The 26400-nt window shown below is 37.6% G+C and overlaps 1 protein-coding gene across 7 annotated transcripts in view; it reads left to right on the forward strand.

Moving 5' to 3' along the window:
• The window catches only part of LOC113078960 (KN motif and ankyrin repeat domain-containing protein 1-like), a 53003-nt gene extending 26603 nt beyond the window's left edge, over positions 1 to 26400 (forward strand). The window contains exons 3-13 of one of the 7 annotated variants that reach the window (XM_026251189.1): positions 5091 to 5203; positions 13323 to 15965; positions 17386 to 17541; positions 19012 to 19108; positions 19669 to 19860; positions 21169 to 21256; positions 22654 to 22873; positions 23316 to 23464; positions 24253 to 24453; positions 24618 to 24716; positions 25469 to 26400. In XM_026251189.1, the coding sequence (XP_026106974.1) occupies positions 5167 to 5203; positions 13323 to 15965; positions 17386 to 17541; positions 19012 to 19108; positions 19669 to 19860; positions 21169 to 21256; positions 22654 to 22873; positions 23316 to 23464; positions 24253 to 24453; positions 24618 to 24716; positions 25469 to 25528 (3942 nt within the window). In that variant the 5' untranslated portion in view covers positions 5091 to 5166 and the 3' untranslated portion in view covers positions 25529 to 26400. Of the gene's footprint in view, positions 1 to 5090; positions 5204 to 8037; positions 8105 to 10941; positions 11117 to 13322; positions 15966 to 17385; positions 17542 to 19011; positions 19109 to 19668; positions 19861 to 21168; positions 21257 to 22653; positions 22874 to 23315; positions 23465 to 24252; positions 24454 to 24617; positions 24717 to 25468 lie in introns of those variants that run through there. The other 6 variants (XM_026251191.1, XM_026251199.1, XM_026251193.1 and 3 more) reach the window with 6 other exon arrangements.

Below are 26400 nucleotides of genomic sequence, written 5' to 3' on the forward strand. Positions count from 1 at the left end.
GTATGGTTTGGTTGTCGTTGTTATGGATCACCTTTTACTCTTTGGCGAGTATTGAAGTGCCAGTAAAACGTAAGCGTCCATATTCGGATACACGCAGACTGTGTGACAAAAGGAGGAATAAAACCAGGATAAATATTGGCCAGGCGTTTAGGAGATGGAGAGAGCTGCACGAAAATCTTGGACTTGACGGAGACTCTGCTCTCGCGAGTGTATTGATAGACAGGTAAGCAAATCAATTATTTATTTTGTTATTGTACAAGTAACGTAATGGTTACGGTAAAGATGATATGATATTAATAGATATGAATTACACCACATGCCTGTACATTGTTACATTCATTTTTTTATCAATAACGTTACCTGTGAGAAAATTACATAACGTGGCAGTTTCAATAATAGCACTTATAAACAAAGTTATATTGCTCTTTGTACTAAGGTAAGGATTTTTATCACATGTGGTGACCGAGATTATGGCAGTACAATTAAATACAATCGGATATGTGTTGTTAAAAATACGTTTAGTCATTACGTTAAACAACACGGCATTAACCATAAATACGTAGCCATTTAGCCTCCTTGTTAGTGCGTCCGCCTCCCATGCCAAAGACCTGGGTTCGAGCCCCACTCGGAGCGAGTGCGAGGAGAGGGGTATTACATAAAATAATAGGATCAGATATACAGGTAATACAAAAACGAATAAATTCCGTCATCCGTGATCATGATTCGTTTATCCAATTTAGATACATTGCTATGGTGAAAACGCATTAAAAACGACATCTCCCATCGTCACCTGCTTCATTGCGTCATCAAGCTTCGCCTTTGTTATTGTTGGAAATGCGCCCTCTTGTGGTCAATTACAAAAATCACATATTGCAGCTTTATTAAGTGTTTGTCTGACTATGCATGGAAAGATGCTTTCTTTGAGTTTCACATTGCTTAGGCTGAAACTCAAAGGCAGAATAAAAATGCTCCCTCGTGCCTGTCAAGATAATTATAAGGTTTGAAGCTGGATTTGGAAGAAAGGGGATCAGCATGGTTGTTGTAAGTAATGGTTGGGGGCATTTGAGCCTGGGTCAGACCTTTGGCCCCCCTGCCAGAAGCTAACACGAATGCACAGGTATGTTCTGGCCCTCTCTTTTCTGAAGTTCTTTAGTTCTGGCTTATTCAAAGCTCAGCGCCATGATGAAATTCAGCTGGCTGCTTTCATGGTCAAGTTGCTGCTGACAAATCCCCTATTGTTCTCCAACTCTTGTCTTCAAATGACAGGCTGATGTAAAGTGTTTGGAAAATGGTGCTTATGATTGTATTGCTCTTTTTTTCCCTCTATTTTTATTTTATTTTATTTTTTTGTTGTTGTGCAAGATCAAAAGGGAGTTTGTGCATGTGAGTGTGTTTCTGGCTTACACTTTCAGGAGGAAGTAGCATTGTGAAGTTTTACTTATCTTGGTTGGTTTGATCATAAAATGATTTGGCCATCTAAATCGTTTCACCTTGAGCATTCAGGTTATGTCAAGATTATGAATGTCAGAAGCCCATTGCTAAAAATTGTCAATGGACACACCTGCAGCTCCACCTCAAACTACAACAGCAATATCCGAGATGGCCTTGTGGCCTCTCAGATGCACCTCCTCCCCTAAGGACATAAAGCTCATGTTACTTTGACCCATTATTTTAATTTTTGTGAGAACAGCATGAGGCTCCATAGGTGGTCTCAGGTTTAGAATGTGGTTAGTTTGAAAAGCTTATTGGATGGCGTTAAAGGAAACACAAAATCTGCCATTAACTCACTCTGTATCACTTGTGCTCTATGGGAAAAAGAGAAAAAAGAAATCATACAGTGACTGTAGCCTTTCAAAATCCTCTATAGATTAAAAAAATTCATACAATTACTGTAGCCTATCAAAATCCTCTATGGATAAAAAGCAGAATATAAGTAGCTCATATGACTCCACTATGTTTCAAGACTACTGACGCCATATGACAGCTTTGTATGAGAAACTGATTATCTACCCCTCCAATGTAGCAGTCATATCCTTCACACATATAGTTAATAAGATTGGTGTAAGATCTATATATTTATTTAAAGTCAGTTTTGCTCACCAAGGCTACATTTGTTTTAAAAATCGTCTGCATTCCTCTAAATTTCTTTTTGTGTTCCACAGAAGTAAATCATACATGTACAGAAACAACGCGAACAATTAATACATTTTTAAATTATCCATTTACAATGAATTCTGTGGAAGGTGTGATCGAAAGAACAGTTAAATTATAAGTGACAGGGAAATTAGGTGTGTTGGAGTATTTTTCTAAAGCAATACACCTTACCACTCCCATTTTAGATCTGTCTCCAACAGTAGAATATGTTTGTGTGTTTGGCAGAGCTTTGTATGGAGCTGCACTCCATGTTTAAATGCTCTCTAGCTATAGTGTTGTTTCAGATGACTCCCTCGTCGTGCTTCCCTGCCCTCTCCTCAGGAGGTGTGCAATACCTCCCACAAGCATGTCACACTTCTTGTGTAAGAAAGTTTGTCTCTTTCCCTCTTGTCGCTATTTATGAAACTGTCTAACATAAGTTATAGATAGCAACAAGTCTTTGTATCCTCTTTCCTAGTAGCCAGAACACTGAATATTTTAATTGTGTAGCTGTGCAGGTTTATAAAAGGTTTCCAATTTGATTAAACCGCTTTCCTTTCTCATCAGCATTGCTTTTCTTGTCTTAATTTATCAGTGGTATGTTTTTCAGGAGTTGTCAGTCTTTGAGTCAGCGTTTTCTCTATCTTTCACCGAGTTAATGGCTCTCACTGACATATCTGGAACAAGTATGAGAACATCATCTGTCCTTGCTGTAAGCAGTAGACCGTTATAAATTCAGTGGCAGTTGACTTGCATCTCTTCTGTAATTTTTCTTTTCAAAGAGAGTCACGCTTATTGTAATATTTAAGTACAGACTTTGCCTAAAGGAATTTGAGGATAGGGAGTAACAGTGAATGAAAATGATAAAACACGCCTTTCTGTTTCTTGAAGCTCTCAGAATAATCTACCTGCGGTTACACGTCAGTCTGTGCTGGGCTGACCCTGTTTGCTATTAACAAGCAACCTTGTTGATGCCATTTTGCCAACAGAGGACTTAACATTGTAAGGGTGTTTGATTAGATGACATCTACCTTTACACAGAGGGTCCCGTGTTTTAAGGTCTGGTCACTGATCTGTTCAACACGGATGGATACATCCTCTCCTCTTATAGGACCTCTGAGATCTGAGCAAGTTAGCTAATCTAAGCTGTAATACACACTGTATGTTGCATAGACATTTTGGCTTCTAGGTCACTCCAAGGCTGTAGTAAGACCATTTCCTGTGACTAAATGTTGAAGAAGCTTAAGAATGACTAAGCTAGGTAGGCATACTTTTTAGTCTAATGTCACATCGGCATGCATGCACCTTTCTCAAAAGTGAGATTTTTAAGTGGTCAAACACTCTGGGTTTGCACATGTGCATATTTTCATCAAATTAAATTGGTACATTTTTGCATCGTGAGACTGAGTGATTGTCTTTCTTAAAACTAAACTGTATACAGAGTGTTGAACATGTCATATTGTTTGCAGACTGATGTGACTTATTGTTGAGCTCTTTTCCTGTGCTTGTTAATGGTGAAAAGTAAAAGTTTGTCCTATGTCTTCTATTCAAACAAATATCGAAACTTCACAGACATCAACCTCATTTTGCTCGGGTATCTTTTGAAAAAGACATTGCACAACACTTCTAAGTGGTAGCCTCAGTTTGGATGTGAACTATGGCCATGCTGCATTTCTGCCAAAAAAAAAAAAAAAAGACATGTTGTTTTTGTTGTAGTTGTAATTTGTGAGTTTGTGTTTTTTTTTTTTTTGTGCGAGTTAGAGGAAATTCCATAACACATCCTGTATTTCACAATACTCAGGACTGGTCCAATCATAGTTTTTACTAGCTTCCCAAGTCTGTGTTCTTCAGAGAACATTGCAGACCTCCCACTGGTCCTTCTTCCTGCCGTTCTTCCACTAGGGGTTTATGAGACCCACCACTGTATCTGCTGTTCCTTCACAGCTCTGCTGTCTTTAGTATCTTAATTGTTTTTGATTTGAGGCTCATATTGAATGCTGAATTCAGCAAGACAGAGTTATACACTTCGTTTTTGACATTTACTGATGCTCAAACAGCTTCTCCTTCACACAAAATCAAGTATGGCACCAGAATCAATATGAATCAATATTAATTTGATTCATTATGTTTGAGATGGATGCAGATTTTTTGCCCCTCTTTTTTGATCTTTATTTGGGCTTATTGTTTTTGAAGTTGGTCCCAGTGATAATTTAGAATGAGTGCGGTTTCATTTTAGAGCTCTGATAAGGTGATTGAGTGTGCAAACTTTTGGCCATAAAGCTACAGTAGCTTTGTCTGGGGCAACTCAAATGGAAAAAAGTTATACAATTAGTAGTTCACCTAAAAGTTATCAAAATATGTCATAATTTATTTGCCCTCATGTTGTTTTTACGTGGAATGCAAATGGTGGATTTTTGAAGGACAACCTATCCACTCTTTTACAAATGAATGAAATCTAAAGAGGACTTGTGCTGTTAAGCTCTAAATGACAAAAAACATCATCAGAAGCATCATATAACATGCTAGTGCTCACGTACAAAGTATTTTGCAATTACACGATAGCTTTGTGTGAGCCTGAAATTTTAATGAGAAAATGATGACACGATTCTACTTTTTGAGTTAACAAACATTTCAACTAGGATTTGTCACAAGGTTTTGTCACAAGGTTATTTCTATATGCCCACCCTTTGAAGGTTAATGTTCTGTTTGTTGTTAAATATTAAATGACCTCAATGAATCTCATGTTTTGGTTAAACTGCCTGTAAGGTCATGCACACAAGTACAAAATTGCAGCATTAAGGTGCGTCATTAAGCTTAGGCCTCACCTATATCAGATCCAAGCCTATAAGTTGTTTCACAAACTTCCCCTTGTTTTTCAGAGTGTGTGTTTGTGTATTTGTTTTTGTGGATCATGCATGTGCAATTGCGTCTGATATTTTGTGCTTTGTTTTGTCCAGTTTGCAGGTTGCATGGCAAGCTGATTTGATGCATGACATTTGCATGAGTGCATTCAGGCTCTGAGTGTCTGCAGCAATGGCCCAAACCATGCACGTTAACGGCAATGCCTCAGGTAATACACCTCCCTTTTAATTGGTCTGATTGTCTAATGATCTGTTCACTAACGAATCATCAGAGTGTTTACCTACAATTATTCTCAGTTAAAACTGAAGTGTGTGTATTTTTGACACCGCTAAAGTCACCAAATGGAACTGCAAAATAGTAATTGATGTCAAACAGGTTTCCAAAACACTGTCCCGACATCTTCTAAACAGTCCCACTCCAAAATCACACCATTATTTGAGCCAGTTGTTCTTTGTTGATTGTTGGGCTGCTTGCAATGCTCAAAAAAAAAAAAACTAAGGAAATAGAGAAAGTTTTTTCAAAGTGGTCAAATGATGCGATTTCAATTTGTCCTTCCTCTATGGAGTGTTACAAGCTCTTGGTGCATACAGAAGATCTGTAAAGTTACAAAGACTAAAGTCTCAAATCCAAAGAGATATTCTTTATGAAAGCTAAGCTTCTTTGTTTGGCCTTCCAAAAGGCATAACTAGAAATAAGTGGTTAAGTTGTATTTACAGCACTGTTCTGGAAAAGTTCAACCCAAATGATGTGTGCAACGAAATTTTGCGGAGGAGAAGGACAATTTCCTGTTAGAGTTAGGCCTGTTGCAATAATAAATATATCGACTTATCATGCCATATCTGTACATGACCTTAATAATTTTTGGTGATGCAATATCTCGCCCATTATATTCCCTTAAAAATTAATATCAACATGTTTTTTTACATTCTACATGCACCTGTGTCTTTTGCACCTTCACGTACATAACATGTAATCATGAGATGGTAGTTCAAATGTAAAAAAAAAAAAATGCTTCTACACAAAAAAAAGTTTCATCTACAGATATGATCTTGTTTATGGATCTGTGCCTTTGTGCATACGGTCATCTAAATGCTAAGAAGTAATTGTGTTTTTCAGCAACAGTGTGCACCTTTAATATACAGAGAAAAGAAGGTCTGGGAAAAATCTGCAAACAGAAAAATGTCCATACAAGTTCTTTGTGCATTTTTGTTTTTTTGGATTTGTTACATTGCACTTTTTGTTAAATGTTTATTTACTATTTATTCAAGTTTAAGGTATCAAATATTTTGATAATTTCAGTGATCTAAATATTCTTTAAAATTAAAAGTTTGTTGTCATTTAGAAGTTTGTTGGCCCTTCTTACATTATTATTCTGTTGCATTATGATTATATATTCAGCGCCATAAATCTGTTTTTTTAAATGTCAATAATTTCGCTTATGTGGTGCTTCTGACTCCCAGTAAGTAAGCTTTCATATGTGAAGGATAAGGAGTAACTGTTAGAGATTGTCGTTTTTTTTTTTTTTACCTTAAACCACATAAATGCAGCCCACCAAATAACACAAAATAATGTTCTTCTTAGCAACGTCATATAACCTCTTTACCATAAAAAAATGAACACACTTCAGCTTTAATCAAGTGAAGACTTAGGTGAGCATTTGAACGTATATGAACTTTAATATAAATACATGGCTATATGAACAATAGATGCTTTTGTGTTTTGAGAGACTGAATCTATTGTATGATTTATGTCATGGTTTCTGTCTATGTATTCTGTTATCACATTAATTTCATGTTTAGAATGTACTGTATGTTTAAAGACTTTTCTGATTATTGGGCATTGTGTAAGGATACAAGTCCTGCAGGTCTAACACCGTACAGAAGTGTGACTCGCATCATGCTGTGAAATATTGGTTGTCAGCCTTGTCGTGCTCGGAGCACACAACCACAACCACAACATCAACACATTCCACTCTGCATTCCTCCTGACAATAAAGTGAAAGAGCAACAACATAATAAGAACTGTTATGTCAATAACTTTATATTTTGTGATTCAGTAGAAATTATTGATTTAATGGGTTTTGCTCCTTTTTGGCCATTTAGTAAGCTTGTGTTGACAAAAGATAATTTTTAAGATACTTTAAATGTCAAGCAGGCATGTTTTTGTTGTAGATTAGCGTCATCTTAATGAAACTAACACAGTATAGCTTCTTTCTTTTTCTTTGGCCATTTTGGTTGTCTGTGTCACTGATTCCTCACTTTTGATGTTTACACAATGAAATTCAGGTCAGTAACAGCCTAAAGCAGATTTTGTGTTGTCACAGCAAACTAAAGCCAGAGCACTTGGTCTTGAACCAGGCTGCCAAGCTGTGCCATTATGAAGTCTAGAGTGCTAGCTGATTAGCATGTCAGCAGTGAAAGGCTAATGGACGTGCTAAATCATTGGACACTAGTATTACGGCCACTTGATTACTGTTGAGTTACAATGGTCATCTCATACAAGTGATCTGGTTCCTCATTAACATTTAAACATCTTTATAGTTTGTGTAGTGACTGTCGGTAAAGTCAAGTTTTTATTCAGAACTACAGGGTACAATTTTTCAAAGCAAATTGCTGTATAAAAATAAAAGTTCTCTGCATTTAATTTACCACCTTTCCTTCTGATATTCTTGGTTCAGTTATACTATTAATATTGGCTGAATTAGCTTTAGTCTGGGATGTACTCCAGGTTTAGTTAATATTGAGTGCTCAATACTGAATTGGTTCACTTTTCTCTGGTTTCGCTGTGTTATTTCATGGCAGGACTGTTCTTAGAGAAGCTTCTGTATCTGTTCCAGCATTGTTGTTGTCCTTGCTTAATGACTCTGTGTGTTTGTTAGTGTGGTCCTGAAAATGACTTGGTTTTCTGGGATAATTAAACTGGGAGGATGACGTGGTTTCCATGGGCCGTGTCAGGAAATACCAGGCCGGAGGGAGAAAAAGGGGCTCTGTTTTCTCTTCTGTGTGTGTTTGTGTATGTGTGTGTTTGAGAAAAGACTCTCAGAATGCTCAAAATGCTCAGACTAGTAGTGCTAGCCTGCTACAGTACTACTTGTCAAACTCCTGTCCCAGTAAGTGAGAAAAACTTATTATATTCAGTGCTGTAGGCATCTAAAGGTAGACTGAAGGAATCAGCATTAAGTAACACAGATTAATTGTTGTAGTTACTGAATCACTGAATGCATGTCAACTGTGTTTTGTGGTGTTGTTTTTTTTTCTTCAGGATACTCTGTTAGTAATTATTTTATGTTAAAGATCATTTTTGAATGTTTTAATCTGAGGGTCTTGTACAAGTTTCTTTTTGTATCCACCAGGAAATATCAGTCCTATTCTATAGCACCAGTGCAGTAGGTAATGTTGTAACTTGCATTGTTAATGTACTGGACTGTTTAAAGCCACTGGTGTGGCTTTTAGTTTTTGCAGTGCTCTTGCCTGAAATGCCTTCTGAAAGACATCGACATGTTCCAGGTGCATGTTTCAAAGATGACCAAAATATCCATGCTCACAAGTTCCAACTCGGGCTTACATGATTCTTTTATCATAGTATTTACATAATGAACTGTAATTAGTCATATTTTCCTTGTATATTTTCATCTATTTATAGCTTCAATGACAAAAAGCCATTGTTCATAATGATCTTTTCATGATGGTCTTTATATGGTCTTTATTTACCTACCTTATAATGATATTAAAATTAAAATTTTCCTACATGTTTAGGTAAAAACAAATTCAAATGTTAATGTTTTCCTTCAGTCAAAGATAACTTGGGTGAAGGCCATTCCTGACAATCTGGACTGAAAGGCTTGACATTCAAATAGACGTTTATTTTCATTGCTAATATTCAGCAGGTCCGTGCCCAAGTTGATCCTCCTGAACTCTGTGAGAGATCCACTGTGATTTCTTTGTGTTACACGAGGACTGAAAACATTGTCCTCAGGGGTTTGTAACTGATAATGAATACTCTCATGAGTGTTGTATTGGAATAAGACCACTAGTGTAACAGGCAGAACCTAAAAGAGGTCCAAAAAAAAAAAAAAAAAATTAACTAGAGATTTTAGATAAGAGTTTTGTTAAAACTTTTGGGTAACTCTTTAGTATAGGGACCTATTCCCACTATTAACTAGTTGGCTGTTTATTAGTACTTCTAAAGCATATTTTTGGCATGACCATAATCTATATTCTTAATCCTACCAAATACCTAAACTTAACAACTACCTTACTAACTATTAATAAGCAGTCATTAAGAGTTTATTGGGGGAAAGGTGATCATTAATAGTTAGTTAATACTGAGAACCGGACCTTACAATAAAGTGTGACCAATTTTTGCAAGGCAGCATGTTGTCTGGTGACAATGTAATGCTGATCGCTCAGCGGCTTATGAATTCCCAACTAAATGATGGATGCAGTGTTGCCAAATTATGCTATTTTAACAATGTTGCCGTGGGTTGTTTATCATGTCTGCTGGTTGAAGCAACCTCAGTTTAGCTCCCGAAATGTGAATTTTAGCAGGAGAACCCCACCAAAAACGTATATTTAACGTTGCTAATAAAAACATTGTTTACATAATTTTATTTTTTATAGGGCAAGCAGAGAAGGCCCTACTGGCCCTGACGGCCACCACTGATAAAAGAAGAATAAGGCTACCCCTTGTTTCACATTTTAGAAATATTTCCATATTCAAACCATTTTCCCCTCTACCAAATCAGATGAAATTTTTGAATTTTTTAAATGGTCTAGACAGATTTGACAGTCATTAAATCACTCCTAATGTGGGCTGAATATACTTAATATTTTTTTCTTCAAATCGACATAATCATCTGTCATTATTGTTTGAACAATAAAGCTTCCTGTAGATTTCGCAGTATTCCACACCACTTAGAAACACTATTTACATGGAGTCTCTTTCTGCTCATTTTGCACTCAATACAGGAGTGCACTACCACACATTTTAAATTCACACAGGTGGAGTGTGATTATTTGTCTTTGATATATTCTGGAAGTACTGTCTAAGTTTGGCTTTTTTTATTATTATTATTATTATTATTATTTTTTACTTGCTGCCAGATGGTTGTTGAACTTTAGACCAGCTTAGCTCGTACCGTTCAAAGTGCTTTCCAACACAGAGTAAGTTTGCTTCAGTACGTTGCCTGTAGCATAAACTATTTTGATCTGAACATCCTCAAGGCTGTTTTTGTGTCTGATGGTGGGTAGTGTAATTCTAGACCGCTGAAAGAGAGTGTGGGTGGATTATTCTTGGAGCCGCTTCTCACACTGCTTTCATTTGTTCCCCCTTGCTTCTCGCTTGCCCCTTTAGTGTTCCAGTTTACAATCCCCCTCCTCCCCAGTGAGGTCAGCACTCAGCTGCCCAAGTGTCTGTTCCTCGTACCAGACAAGCCTGTCTCCCTCTCCATGACATTGCTTTTGTGCTCCTGCTGTAGTCAGCAAAGCTAGCCGGTGTGTTGAACAAGCTAGCAATCGTTGCAGTGTCATTACAGTAAAAGAGGTTTTGTCAGTGATGTTGAATTATTGTTGCGTGGTTAAGGATTTAAGCTTTTTAGTTTAGTTGGAGAATTTAAAAATATTTAGTTGTTTCTGCTAACATTGTAATTTGTGCAAATTTTATTGTAATTAAATTTATTGAAATTTCTATGTCACAATATATTGGTATTTTGAACATAGTTCACATTAAGGAGCAGCAAAAGCTTAAATTAACCTTGTATTAGGCCTATGTGTCTGCTGAGTTTAGGATCCTTGATGACAAAGACATGCCTGGGAAGAGTGCTTAGAAAGGACCACTGTTTGAAGGGGTTACAAAGTGTTTAAGGAGCACTTTGAAAGAGGCACGACAGATGAAACCGTGCAAGTACTGCAGGATTGGTGGAGGCATTTAGCCTATCACAGGCTTTGCTGAGCTAGGCTAAGTTTACACCAGTAGCAGAATTTTTTTCCCCTTATGGAGTGAAGGTTGAGAAAGTGCTCAGTGAGTGAGGAGAGGCAGCCTGCAGCTTGTTCATGTTACAAAACTCTATTACGACTTGTAAAGGATCAGGCGCCGCTGCATGAGGACTGCTGTTTGACTTGGGGTAAGTGATGCTTGAACAATGACGGATTAGGTTGCCTTAACCTTCTCAAAACCCCTTTCAGTTAAGTCGTTATAATGGACACGGAAAGGCAGTGTTACATGGTCTAGTAAGCTTTCTTGCATTTTACATATTTCCTTAAAATGTTCAAAGAAAATGTGTTTAATGGTTTGTTGAATGCTCTTAATCTACTGTGTCTGTACTCTAAATCATCAAAAAGTGTGCTGGCATCTAGAGAGATAATCTGTCTAAATGACAGGAGGAATTCTCTATCTGGTGAGGAATTTGGACTGTGATATAAGCTCTGCTGATGGATATTCATTGGCTTCTAGCTGAAAAGAAACCATTAACGTTTTTGCCTCTCTGTGAAAGCATTTCTTGTCTACATGGTAGTGAGTGAGTACATGTTTAAGGTATTGCAAGTTGCATTGGACCAAATCTTTGATCTTTGGGTAGAAATAAATATTTCCTCTCCTTGTTTTCTCTTAACACCACCCCCAGTTACCCTCCCCTTGCAAATGCTCAGCAAACAAATGGAGTTTGTTTTGACATGAAGTTGTGTAGAATACATTTTTACAATCTGGTGTTGCAAATGGATAGATGGAAAGTTCAGTTTCTGTTAGTAAATGTTTTCCTCTTGGAAAAATCTTACGATGTAAAAAATAATGTATGGTGTAGATGTAAAGGGGTGTTGTAATGACTGACACTGTTATGATTACTGGGTATGACAGTTGTGATTACACCGTTATCACACCTTGGGGCTTGCAACCACAGGAGTGACAATATTGCCGCGTTTCCACCTCAGGAACTTCACCCAGGAACCAAGGACTTTGGCCTGGTACTTGCCGTGTTTCCACCGCAGGAACCAGGAACTAAACAAAGTTCCGGGTAAAAAAAAAATGCCCCTCAGAAAGTCCCTGCTGGTGAGGTGGTACTTTTTCAAAGTTCTGGAACTTTCGACTTGGGCTATAAACACTCTGATTGGTTGAGTTCACGCAGCATTGGTTGAGTTCAACCACCATTTATTCGGATAATTTTCAAAATATTACTGTTATTGTGTCATGAAATGTAATTTTAAAAGTATTTCAGGTGAGAATGTAGTTGTTTAAAACTCAAATCTGTTGTTTATTTGTTTCGCCCATCTCGCCCATTTTATGTTAAACATAAAATATCATTAGTTTTGGGTAAATCTAACAGGTTTTCTTTGGTCTGTATTCAATTTGTCTATATGTTCAAATGAAAATACAAGGCAAATTTATATAATATTTTGTTTCATTGTAATGGCTGTATATATACACACATCCCTGAACTAAGTACATTTCTGCAGCTGTTATTATGTTTAAATGAAAAACAAAAGGAGGCAGTGGTATTTGATATTCTATTTCGTTTTATTGTAAATATACAGAGAGGAAAATTGCAGTAGCCATGGTCAGCTGACTGAAGTTATCAAGTACCCTGCTCTTTGCAGAATCACTGGATTTGCGTCATCGCGGACATCACACTCCCGAGTCGAATGCACAAAGTCTGAACTATCGAGGATGCATGTCCAAAATCTGCGTACTTTGTATTGAGAAACGCGCGCAGACCTACATCACCAGTCTATTTGCCTAATCTTCCTGGTACTTTACACCGAGGTGGAAACGCAGAAAGCAACAGGTCTGGGGGGAAAAAAGTTCCTGGGGAAAAAGTTCCTGGTACAAATGTTCCGGGTAATTTCGGTGGAAACGCGGCATTTTTGGTAAGAGACCTACTGTACGTACTGTTTAGGTCTTAATGTAACTGGGACTATAGAACCATTCTGTCCAAAATAGAATTTATTTATTTTTAAGTTTTTAGACTAGCTGGCTGTTTTAATCATTCATTTGGTGTTACCAACTGTAAGGTCTTAATGTAACAGGGACTGTAAAACCATTCTGTCAAAAAGAGAATTTATTTATTTTTAAGTTTTTAGACTAGCTGGCTGTTTTAATCTATTCATTTGTTGTTGTTATTTTATTACTTTGACTTAAAGTAATTATTTTGGGATCTTTGGAATCTCAAAAAAGTTTATGGTGCTACAAAGCTTTGAAAAATGTAATATATTTTAAGGACTGATTGTACATTTTCTTCTCTGACATTGTTTTGGATATTTTAAAGAAATAATAGAATAAATTGTAGAGTGATTAGATAACTTGTTCAACTAATTTAACTTTTTATTGTTTTTTTTCAGAAAAAGATAATGATGAGAAGGACCCGTACTGTTTGGAAACCCCGTATGGTTATCAGCTAGACCTGGACTTTCTTAAGTATGTGGATGACATTGAGAGGGGCAACACCATCAAGAAGCTAAACATCCAAAGGAAGCTAAAAGTGTTCAAGTCTGTGCCTCCTCCTCAGAGCAGCTGCAGTGGCCAGGCTGAGTGGACTTCAACAGACTCCTTATCCTCCTCTAACAGCGATGAGAGCAAACAGTTGCCCGTCTACTTTATGCCTCAGAACCAGGTAGCCCCCCCTGGCCATACTGCCCAAGTCCATGAAGCTCCCCAAGCCTTTGTGAACGTCCCTGAGACAAAGCAGCTGCTGCTTCCACCTTCTCCCCGCCTTCTTCGCCATAACCCACAGGTGGAGAAAACACTGATGGAGACCCGAAGGCGACTGGAACAGGAACGGCTCCTGATACATCCTACAGTCAATGAGCCACCTCGTCGGCGACTAGCCAGTTTTGGAGGAATGGGTTCTTCCAGTTCCCTGTCCTCTTACAGTGGCTCCTATGGACCAAGCCAGGTTTCACCCAGCTCACGTTCTTTTCAACATAATGGACATCAAGGCAATGGCGAGTACAACCCCTACTTCACATCCTCTATGGGCAGTTCGATCCGCCACAGTCCCCTCAGCTCAGGCATGGCCACTCCAGTGACCAATGTTAGTCCCCTGCACCTCCAGCACATCCGAGAACAGATGGTAGTGGCTCTGAAGAGACTAAAAGAGCTGGAGGAGCAGGTGAAGACCATCCCAATCCTTCAAGTCAAGATCTCAGTCTTGCAAGAAGAAAAAAGGCAACTAGTGTCCCAGATGAAGAACTCCAAGGTAGCGGGGCAAAGTGTAGGTGAAGGCTTCAGGAAGCGCTCCTATAGTGTTGGCAGTGCTGACCAGTATGAGCCACTGACCCAGCTCAGGATAGGCTCTGAACTCCACATTGAGGAGATGGAGAACACTGAGCCGAACAGTCAAAGGCTACAAGAGTTCAGGCAACTGACAGCTGAAGTGGAGGCTTTGGAGAGGAACCTGCAGGATAATGGGGAGAAAAGGAAGCACAGCTTACACCAAACAGAGGAAAGAACAAACCAAAACGTCCAGTGGTGTAGGCGTGAGAGCAAGTCCATTGGTGTCGGAGCTGATGAGAACATGAACAATGTGGTTGTATATCGGAGGTCACCTGGGAAAAACAGAGATGTGGCTGTGGGAACAGAGCAGGAGTTGAGGAGCACAGGAGTTGGTGTGACTGAAGCCATGCTAGGTTTGAGTAGTGAAGTAGAAGCTGAAATGGAGATGCAACACCAGACCATTGAAGCCCTGAAAGAAAAGATCTACAGACTGGAGGTTCAACTTAAGGAGACCACCCACCAAATGGAAATGGGAAAGCTAAAGCTTCAGCTTCAAGAGGCTGGATCAAGAAAAAAGGCAGACAAGTGTATGATGGCAAGGCCCGAGATGTACAGCACTTCAGTGGAGGCCAGAGTGTCCACACAGAGCCAAGGTGTGGGCAACCATGTTGAATTTAGCAATGCAAGCACAAATCATATCCAACAAATGAATTCAGTTGGCATTATTTGCAGACCAGAGGCATGGCATGTTTCAGTGGGTCCGGAGTTGCCAATGGAGCAGTGGGTTGTACAAGAACGTGTTGTGGTTAAGGATCAGTGTGTTGGGAGGCAGTTTGTGATGTGCAGCCAGGGTGTGGGAATGGAATTAAGTCTATATGAAATGGGGATCAACACTGAATTAACGGCCGAAGGTTTAGGACTTTGCAAAATCCAGGCTGAGCAAGTTAAGGAGTTCAGGTCTATTGGATGTGGAGATGGTTCAGTGGATGTAATGGTCAGACCCATCAAGGAGATGGCAACCCAGAGCACAGCAACAGATGAAGTTCAGAGAACTGACTTTGGAGTCATGGTCTTACCCATGTGTGCCTCACAGTACACAAACACAGAAACTGAGACAATAGGCAAGTTAACCAATACAGACAAGGTAGTTCTTACGGATTCCTGTACCAGTACAATGCCATACTCAAAAGACAAACAAGTTAGCACCGTACCAGTGGAGACTCGAACAATTGCCATTGGTGATGGTCTTGTAAAAGATGTGCTGGCCACATTAAAAACTCGCTCAGTTTCAATAGGTACTACAGCATCTGAAGAAGGTACGCATGACAAGTCGCCATTTTACAAAACCAAAGAGATTGGGGTTGGCCTCACAGACATACATGAGAACTTTTTAGTCGGTCAGAAGACGAGGAACATTGCATGTGGCCCTTCTCAGTCTCCGACCCCAATCCAAGTTGAGAGTTTTCCTGTGGGATCAATCCTATCAGCAGGACCCATCCACTCACAGACTGGGGCAGATGTTGGACTTGATCACTACATAGAGAGAGTGCAGAAGCTTTTGCAGGAACAGCAGATGTTGCTTGCTCAGAACTACAGTGAGCTGGCAGATGCATTCGGCCCACCTCAACAATCTCAGTTTAGCTCCATCAACAGTGAGCTGGTTACTACTTTATCATCCATCAATTCGGTTATGAAGTATGGAAGTAGTGAGGAACTCTCCAATATGGATCTTCTGAGGCAGAAGGAGGACACAGACCACACTGTGAAAGGTTAGTTGCAGTTTGATTTATCCTACATGCTCAATGTTTTTGTGAGACCACTGCTGATTTTTTTTTTTGTTACAAAGACCTCATTAATCTGGTCTAGTTCTAGTCAGTATAAATGAATTGTTGTGAAATATTTGTTATAATTACCATATGTGCAATATTTCACATGAATCAAAACTGAATGAACCAAAGAACATACATGAAGAAGAAGAGAAATACCATTAGCATAAAGCATTTTTGTGCTCCAAGTTGATATGTTTAAACTCTGGCCTCATTTTCCTGCTGATTATAGTGAGGAATAGGGATGAGACAAAAGGGTACATGGTGCATTTGCGTCTGTAATGATCCCTGACACGATTTGACAGGGCATAGTTTACTATGACCCTGAAAAAAACATGGGGGCTTTGGATATAATTCAACAATGATCTCATCTCTTTTGGAAGGCAGCAGCTTGTGCTAACTGGCTAGTTGTTGTTGTCTTTGCTGATGCTGATTCATAGGTCCTCAGTGTTATGTAATGGAAAGAAGATTTGTGTAAAGACATTCTCTTTCTGTAGGACCAGACTCAGGGAGCGTCTAAAGTATAATTAAGTATTATTTCCAGGAAGATTTAAAATCAGAAGAATCTAGAAGTTCTTAGTTCAGTGGTTTCATATTTCTGTGTCATCTTTTCTTTAGAAATACCAGGCTTTAAGCACAAGTCTTTATGGAATGCTCTGAAGTTATACAGAAAATAACAGTTGATCCAGAAAGTTTCAGAAAGGGAATAGAGAAAGTTTTTTCTTTTTTACATGCAAACCAGAGGATTATGGCCAATGGTCAGTCAAAAGTGCTGCCAAGATTTTATTGTTTCCATGTCTGCTGTGTTCTTTTAAATTATGGAAAAAATTCATACCATAATCATTGCACATACTATCTTAATCTTTGAGAGAATGTGTAAGTACACTATTCTGGTTGCATGTTGTCCAAAGTCTGATTTGCAAGGCCACAATAGGTGGCATCCCACAAGTCTAAATATAAGCAGCTACTATACAAAAATGTAGTATTATTTTTGTCTGCTGCTGTGTATTTTTTTTTTTAGGCCTTTAGCTTTATCAGTTGCTTTTATACAACTGGAAGTTTTTTTTTTTTTTTTTTTTTCGTTTAGTTGTTTTGGCCATTCATGTTAAAAAAATATATTTTAAGCTCTGCAAGGATGAATTTCAGATTTTCAAGATACAAACAACAAAACAGTTTCCTGATATTGTTGTTCCTTATCACATGGATCAATAAAATAACATTAAAACAAAAAATAATCATTTTACTTTAATTTTAAGATTTGATTGTGCTGAGGTATAAATAAATGTTGTTTTAAAGAAATCAATTATTGTACTTCATGTCAGCGTTTTTTCTTTTTCTGTCTCTTCTCATCCTATTTATCCAGAAACACAGATGGTCGGTGCAGTTCGTTCCCACTCGAATAGTTTGAGCCGGGCAGAGGTCACACAGATAGAAAATGTTTGTATTAATGATGCACATGAACATGGTACAGCAACACAGAAAAGCCGCATGGACCAGCAGATGTCCACAGCGTTGCATGGTATGCCCATTTCTGTCACTAAACAAGAGAGATGTATAATATGAAATGGTACATATATTTTTGCAGATACAGTCAGTTGTAGTTGACAGTCATTGTGTTGATTTAAAGTTCTTGCTGCCAAGATCCTGCTGTTTGTCCATGTGTGCTGTCAGCTGATTCAGCTCTTAGATAAAGCAGGATATGTGCTCAGGTATTCTCAACATCAGACAGTCTTCTGCAGAAATGTTTTTATTACATTACTACCTTTGGCTCATTGCAATGAAAGACCATCTGATATTAAGAAGAATATCTAGAGACTAGAATTCAGACTCATACTAAAATCATGGCATATATTATCTTAAACTTTAAGAGAATCAGAAAATGCACCATTCTAAATGTATGTAATCTTAAGTTGTGCTTTTTCAAGCTACTTTGTTTTGGCAGGAGCTATATTATAATGTCTTGGAGGTATAATTGGAGAGTGAATAATTATGTACAGTATCATACCTATAAAAACCATAGTTGATTAGCTATAGCAAGGCCTCTATCGGTGGCATCCAACAATTCATATATATATTTATTGTTTTTTTAATTTTTCATTAAAACAATCAGTTTGCAAGTTGTTTGCTTTTATACAGCTGAAATATATATCTTTTTTAATGCAGTCACAGTCAGTTGTAGTTGAAATTTTGTGTGTTGATTTGACGTGCTATAAGAAGCCACTTCTTCATGTTGAACTTCCCTTGATGGATGGCTTTTTCGATGAAACAACCCTTGTGTTGACTGTCTCAGGAGAGCATGTAACAGATTCAAGACGCATAGTTCCCTCTCACCTGTCAAAATAAAGCAAACTTGTTTAATGAGTACCTTCACTGCATACAATGTTGAAGACACAGACAGAGGGAGTGTGTCCATGTGAAGGGCATGTTCTGTCAGTTCTCAGAACTGTTCTTTTTTCAGACTTTGTGGAGAGGGGCGGCGATCCTCTTCATTATTTGGCAGAGCAAAGCCTGCACTTAACATGTTTGCCATAGCTTTAGGCTGTGGGATGTGTTTCTTTTGCTTCACACAGTTTTTTTTCCCCACCTAAAACTTTATTTTAAACTATCAGTGCTTGATTATTCTTTCTTCTCTTGAAAATGACAACAAGGGTTGGACATTGTACCATGTCTGTCAGATTTGGAAATGTAGCCAGCTCCAGCTTATGGTCTTGATTAGATGTTGCTGGCTAATGTAAATACAGCTTGTTTATTTCCCATAACGGCAATAATACTGTATATCATAATAAATCAGTTCGTCAGCTTTTTGGTAGGTTGTCAACATTTTTCTCAGCATTTGTGGTGGAGAAAAAATATTACTTTAAAAAGCTTTTTAAAAATATGCATGACCACTGTTTATACCTTGAATAATATTTCATTTAAAACGTAAATATTTTGGCTCCACTTCAGTGATCTAAAACTAATTGATTGTCTGCATCTTTTTTTCTATCAGGCAGTCAGAACACCCTGAAGTCCATCATGAAGAAAGACGGTCATCAGGGACCTAATGGCACAAAAAAGAACTTGCAGTTTGTTGGTGTAAATGGAGGGTAGGTTCGCTCTCTCAATATGAGGAGAAGAGACCTTTATTATGGAAGAAGTCTCTTCTCTCTCAGCTGATGTTGGTCGTAAGGGATATAGTCAGCTGGTCATTATTGACCCCCCCACCCAAAAAAACCCTGATGCTTTCCAGTGCCAAACTTGTTAACCCAATACCATGAAATATTAGTTTGAAAATCTGGGTTTAAATTATTTTATTATTTTGGTTGTAGTTTATAATAAGCTGCATCTATATTACAATATATAATATATACTTTTTATAATAATATACTTTTTTCTATGGACTATTTAGCTTATCTATTTAATTGTTAATTTTTACTGAACTAGCTTACTTTTTTTATGTAAAAACAGTAAGGTATTCTAACTAAAGAGAGCACTGAGTTATATGACACATGAAAGTAGCAATTGTATGTTGCCTTGAAGAACTATGAAATAAACAGTCATTTTACAAAATCAGTGTCAGCAGTTGAACACTCAGTCAAGTATTCCAGAATGCATGTAAATATGCAATCATTCAACTATGTGCAAAATCTGTGCTTTCAATGTCTAGTTATGAGACGACATCGAGTGACGATTCCAGCTCAGAAGAGAGCAGCTCCTCTGGGTCAGAGGATGAAGAAGAGGACAAAGACGAAACAAAAATGGTGAATGTGAGAGAGAGGAGGAAAGAAGAATTCAGAAATAATGAAGCAGTGGATGAAGACAGAGACACTGAAGATTTAGGCCTAGACAAAAGGCAGAGGCAAGTATTGCCAGTTACTCTAAGATCCAGATGCAACAAGTGATTCATAGTTCAAGAGTCTCTTGTATCTGAAAGGGAATGTAAGGTATTTGTTATTTCTGCAATTTTTAAAAGTTAAAAGTAGACTGTTTGGAGGCATGAATAAAACCTCAGATCTGTATAATCATATCAGGTAAGAATCCTGCATGCAAAGCCTGACATGAGTTATGAGAAAGAGTACTAAAGTACTACCCTTCATAATCTTAAAGAAGTCCTCTTTTCACCTGAAATTAATATTATTTTATATCCGGATAGTATCTGGATTCCAGAATCCCCTGACCTACCCAAGACTGGTTTCCACTTGTGATCCAAAAACTTGTTTATATGCAGGGTTCTTTGACCGATGCTGGTCAGACCTCTCTCTATATATATATATATATAGTCAGTCATATTTTCTTAGTGTAAGCTATGTTTAACTATCAGGAAAAAAACGTTTTTTATATTTTTACATTGTAATGTAATAAATACAGTATTCTATTTATTAAATCCATAACAAACAATAAATCAAAGGAAATCTTATTTATTCAGCTTTCGAATGATATATAAATCTCAATCCAGGGTCAGATATTTCATTGTTCAGCTATTCTTTTTAATAATTAACTTTTAACTATCTTTTGATTGTTTTGGATCATCGGTCAAAAAAAAGCTCTGTAATTATTGGTCACAGACTCTGAGATTTACTTCAAATTTAACCAAGCTGATTACTCACTAAAAACTCCCACAGATCAAGTTTTCAGCCCATTTAAGTCTTATTTTCACGTAAAAATGTGGTTACATCTAAGTGTGTGAGTTGACTTATTTTTAAAACTTTTCTTCCCATTAGCACCATTATATTATTCATTCAGACTGATTCACAAACACAGAACACGCAAGAACACAAGAGATGGGATTTATTGCATGAACCAATCACAGCTGAGCATAACTAGTCATATCCAATCATATCACAATGATGATTTTCTCTCATGTGACTTTCCCCCATTCATTCTCTATCTCCCCCATATAGACCCACGGCACACTAAGGGGTCTCTGTTTTAAGTGAAAGGGATGAAGGGAGGCAAGCCTCCGCTGTAACTTAACCTGCGGTTGTCACTGTTGGACAGTGTTACTTCATAAAAACAAGTGATTTTATACTTTTATGTCGTATTAAGTAACATTTGCATCATTTAACTTTCTGTAGTATTGACCATTTTCTCAATCAACTTTGAGGAGACACTGCCTCTCTCGCCTCCTCGGAGGAAACTGATATATATTTATTTTTGTTCTTCCCAGGTATGAGTTGAATGAGAAGATGCTCTCTGCATGCAACGTGCTGAAATCCCACCTCAACGACCCCAAGACTTTATCTAGTAAAGATTTGGTAAGTTTTAGCTGTGTCAAACCCTCAGTCTACACACACACAAACACACACATATCTGTGCTTCCAGATGATTAAAATTATTTGGTGAAATCCTCTATTTCCTTAATGCTTTTAATGGTTCTTCCCTAGTTAGCAGTCATGCCAAACAAACAAGTGATTTCAAAGCAAATTGGCGTTTTAGGGCCAGATTTACTAAAGAGGACAAATAAGCTTGAGTGCGCAATTCCAAAAAAAGCGCTAATGCGAGTGGAAATTTCTGCAGGTGATTTACTGACAATGCGGAAATGAAAGAACACAGACGCAGCCAGATCATTTCCATAATGTCCAACACCCTCTAACAAGAAGAGTGATAAATAATGGTGAAAATCAGTAATAATAAGGTCAATAAGGTCAGGTGCAAAAATAATGGTGTTCATGCTCTTACAACACATCTGACAGTAAATCCTGACGGTACTATTTTAACCATACTATTTAAATTAGTTAATCAGGCCCTTGGATGTTTCATTAAAGGAGTAGTTCACTTTCGGAACAAAAATGTACTGTTAATGTACTCACCCCTTTGTCATCTAAGATGTTCATGTTTTTCTTTCTTCAGTCGTAAAGAAATAGTTTTTTGAGCAAAACATTTTAGGATTTCTCTCCATATAACGGACTTTTATGGTGCCACTGAGTTTGAACTTCTGAAATGCAGTTTAAATACAGCTTCAAAGGGCTCTAAATGATCCCAGCCGAGGAAGAAGGGTCTTATCTAGCAAGACGATCGGTTATTTTCTAAAAAAATATTTCAAATTCTATACATTTAAACCTCAAACGCTCATCTTGTCTAGCTCTGTGTGAACTGTTTTTTTCCGGTTCTTGACAGTTGACCCACGTCTCATTTTCTAATCAACCTAAATTGTCCTACCTCTCTGTTTAACCCTTTTTTTTTTTTTTGCATTTGACCTTTTTTGCATGTTCACTTTGTAAACACTGGGTCGGTACTTTTGCAGCGATTTTGGAAGTGAACTACTCCTATAAGCTGTGCTTTACCTGAAATGGGAAGGATATTGGCTCCTTTGTGTGTGTAAAGGAATGTTGGATCAACACTTGTTTCTGCTGACCCAGGCCCAGCTGTGTGCTGACTGGGCTACTGTTAAATCAAAGCTGCATTTGTCCTGAATTTCTGAAAAGCTGCATCTGATAATTGAATGTAATTTAGACTAATTAGGATCATTATGTAACAAGATCCTGGATGTTTCTCTTTGTTTTGCTTCTCTTTACAAATTTTACGTTTTGAGTTTAAGGTTCCTTCCATGTTATAGGCAGGGAGTGTTACTAAACAAATAGCACAATTTATGTGTAAATCTTCTAGAATACATACTGATCTTGATCATATTTATCATTTTGTGTCATTCCAGAGGTCATGTGTGAACACGGTGCAGCACGAGTGGTTCCGAGTGTCCAGTCAGAAGACTGCCGTAGCGGAGATGGTGGAGGACTACCTGAATGCTTTCAGAGGCGTCTCCCCTGCTCTGCTGCAGCACATCGTAAACATGGCAGATGGCAATGGCAACACTGCCCTCCATTACAGTGTATCCCATTCCAACTTCCACATTGTGAAGAAGCTGCTGGATGCTGGTGAATATTTGACTTGCATTCAACATTTCCACATTTCTTACAACCAGCTCTTTAGCACAGTGGTGATGGACAAATGTGTATGCGCATATTGATGTTGCTGGGGACCTATAAGCATGTCACATTATCCGATGTGATCAGATCAAAAAAAAAAACTATAATAAAATATAAGCCCTTCATCCCTATGCCTTTCTGCTCCTCTACTATCTGACTCTTTTGGTGCGGACCCCATTGTCTCAGTTGTCTTTGCCTTTGCCCCATTGCCAGTCACTGAATCCCTGCTTTGGTCCTTCTCTTCTTCTACAACCCATGACTCTCCGTCTGAATAACCTGCATGTCCCCTCTCTGAAGTTCAAACAACAGACGGCCACCTTCCAAATGCATTTACTACGAGTGTGGGCTCAGTGGTCTCTCTGATTCCCTTGTTCTCTCTGTTTCATCACAGATGCCTGCAATGTCAATCAGCAGAATAAAGCGGGCTATACTCCCATCATGCTAGCAGCGCTCGCTGCCGTGGAGGCCCCGAAGGACATGAGGGTGGTTGAAGAGCTGTTCAGCAAAGGAGATGTCAATGCAAAAGCCAGCCAGGTTAGTGTAAGTGAAGCACTTGAGCATTGCTTTAACACATGAAAAGTATATATTTATTCTTAGTAAATATTTGTTCATATATTGAAGATTCAGTAATGGCAAAACCTGACAGTAGCTTATGACCATTTCTTTACCATTAAATAAATTAGGTATCATGAACTCACAATTAACAATTAAAAAGTTCAAAAAATATAAAATAAAATAAAGATGAATAGGTTAATTTCTACTTGCACTACTGTTCAGAAGTTTGGAGTTAGTAAGGTTTTTAAATGTTTATGAAATAAGTCTCTTATGCTTCCCAAGGCTGCATTTATTTGATTAAACACGAAGTAAAAACAGTAACATTGTAAAATCCCATTTAAAAGAACTGTTTGTGTCTATTTTAATATATTGTAAAATGTAATTTATTCTTTTAATGGAGAAGCTTAATTTTCATATTCAGTGTCACATGATCCTTCAGAAAATATTCTAATGTGTTTTTTTCAGGATTCTTTGATAAATAGAAAGTCAAAAAGAACAGCAATTATTTTAAATGTATACATTTGTATACTCTCACATTTGATCAATTAAAAAAAAAATTTTTGTTCTTGCTGGATAAATTAATTTAAAAAAATCTTTTAAACAGTAGTTCCAAGATTCCAGATTAACATTAGTTAATGTATCAAACAAGAACAATAGGCAATCAACAATAGTATACCTAATATAAATTAGCATTAAACTAGATGAATAGCTTTTCAGGCAGTAGTCCGATACTTTAAGTCTCTAAACTGATCTGATTGACCCTGTGAGTCCAGGCTGGTCAGACGGGGCTGATGCTGGCAGTCAGTCATGGCAGAATGGACATGGTGAAGGCTCTGCTCGCCTGCGGTGCAGATATCAACATCCAGGATGATGAGGGCTCGACCGCACTTATGTGCGCTAGTGAACACGGCCATGTTGAGATAGTAAAGCTGCTGCTGGCTCAGCCGGGCTGCAACCCCACACTCAGCGATAATGTGAGTGAGCAGAGTCTCAATTTAACTTAGATAATCCACCAAATACATTTGATGAACATGAAGTATATTTATGTAATGTGTTTGACTCATTTCTCATAGTGGATACTGTTAATGTTATCAGAAAGCAAGTAAGGCTAATGAGGTGTTTGATTTCCTGTCCCTAGGATGAGAGCAATGCCCTGTCTGTTGCTCTGGAAGCAGGTCATAAGGACATAGCAGTGCTGCTGTATGCCCATATGAACTTCTCCAAAGCTCAATCACCAGTGAGTGATCACATTTCACTTTCAGCTGATACACAGTACATTCATTTTATCTATCTGTTTGTACACTGTGTTAAATATTCAGATTTTGTATTTTTCAGAAATGTTTTATTCATTTTTATAAGAAGTTTTTTTTTTTTTTTTATGTTTTTCATTTCAAGTTCATTCATCAAGTTGAGATAAAATGGGTCAAAGGCGAAAAGGGGTTTTCCGCATCAAAACCATAAAAGATTAATAAAGCTTTACAATAGTTCTTAAAACAAACAAACAAACAAAAATCTAGTCAGGCATATTTTAAATCATTAGATGAAATCAAAAGACTGTATTTAAAAAATATAAACATAATTAATCTTAAAGGGATACTCCACCCCAAAATGAAAATTTTGTCATTAATCACTTACCCCCATGTCGTTCCAAACCTGTTAAACCTTCGTTCGTCTTCAGAGCACAATTTAAGATATTTTGGATGAAAACCGGGAGGCTTGTGACTGTCCCGTTGACTGACTAGAATACTTTTTGTACACTACTAGAACAAAAATAACAACTTTATTCAACAATTCCTTTGTCAACAGTCTCTTCTGTGTCTCTCCGCATCACTCAAACTGCCTATACTAAGCTCTTCTGTGTCAGCTGCCACAAGCATGTGCTGTTTCTACCTCTATTTATGCTTTGATTTGAAAGAAAACAGCGCATCCTTGTGGGGCGGCTGGATGGATACAGTAATCATACCTTTTATGTCTGTCATCTGTTCACAGGGTACGCCTCGTCTGGGGAGGAAGACTTCACCCAGTCCTACAAGGAAAGGGCATATTTGATTAGAGCTTCTACCCCACCCTGCCTGAGCTGCTATTTTTCAGATTCTGCCATGCCTACAATTTTCATCAGCTAGAAACCAAATATACAGCTAAAAGACTGAAAATTTCCTTCAGACCTCAACTAGTGGATAGTAGGCAATTATACTGAGCACTTTTGCAAACTTCTCCTTGGTTATGTCTTTCTCCTTGGCTTTTAGATTATAATAAAAATGGACTTGCTAGCTAAGAGTCAGTCCATTAAAGACCTCAAGTGTGTACTCACCTTGAATGTATTTAACAGTATTCTTCTGCCTGAAATCACCAGCGTAATATCAGAGCTAGACATCAACTGGAAAGTGGCTATGGAGTTGCCTTCAAAAATATTGTTATTCTCATATAAATGTTGAATTTTATAATATATGGATATATCTTTGTATTCTTCCTCCTTTGAATGGTTTAAAGCTTAAGTCAACTTTTTTGTCTCTCTTTATTTTTTATAATCAGTAATTTATAATTCCAAGATGTGGCCAATGTTGCCTGACAATGAGCTTTATATTTGAACCATGTGTATGCTGCCCAGCCTTTGGGGTTTAAATATTTTGTCCTCCATCAAAACCCCAGCAGAGGCTGAAACACAGACTTTCAACAAGTTTTTTTAAACACATATTCCTAGATTTGGATTTGGTCTGTACTTTTATACTTGCCATTTTATCTATTTAAGAATAGCCGTGTTTAGGAAATTCCAAGTTTACTTCGTGACATGAAGTTATATATGTATCAATTAAAAGTTTTTGTCAGAAATAATTGTACTTTGTATATAATGTATGTTTGCAATTTGTGGATGAAATATCTTTGACTTGCCTTTATGTAATAAACTTATGTCGTAGGTCTAA

Source organism: Carassius auratus, chromosome 5 (assembly GCF_003368295.1).
Source record: "Carassius auratus strain Wakin chromosome 5, ASM336829v1, whole genome shotgun sequence".
Taxonomy (NCBI): Eukaryota; Metazoa; Chordata; class Actinopteri; order Cypriniformes; family Cyprinidae; genus Carassius; species Carassius auratus.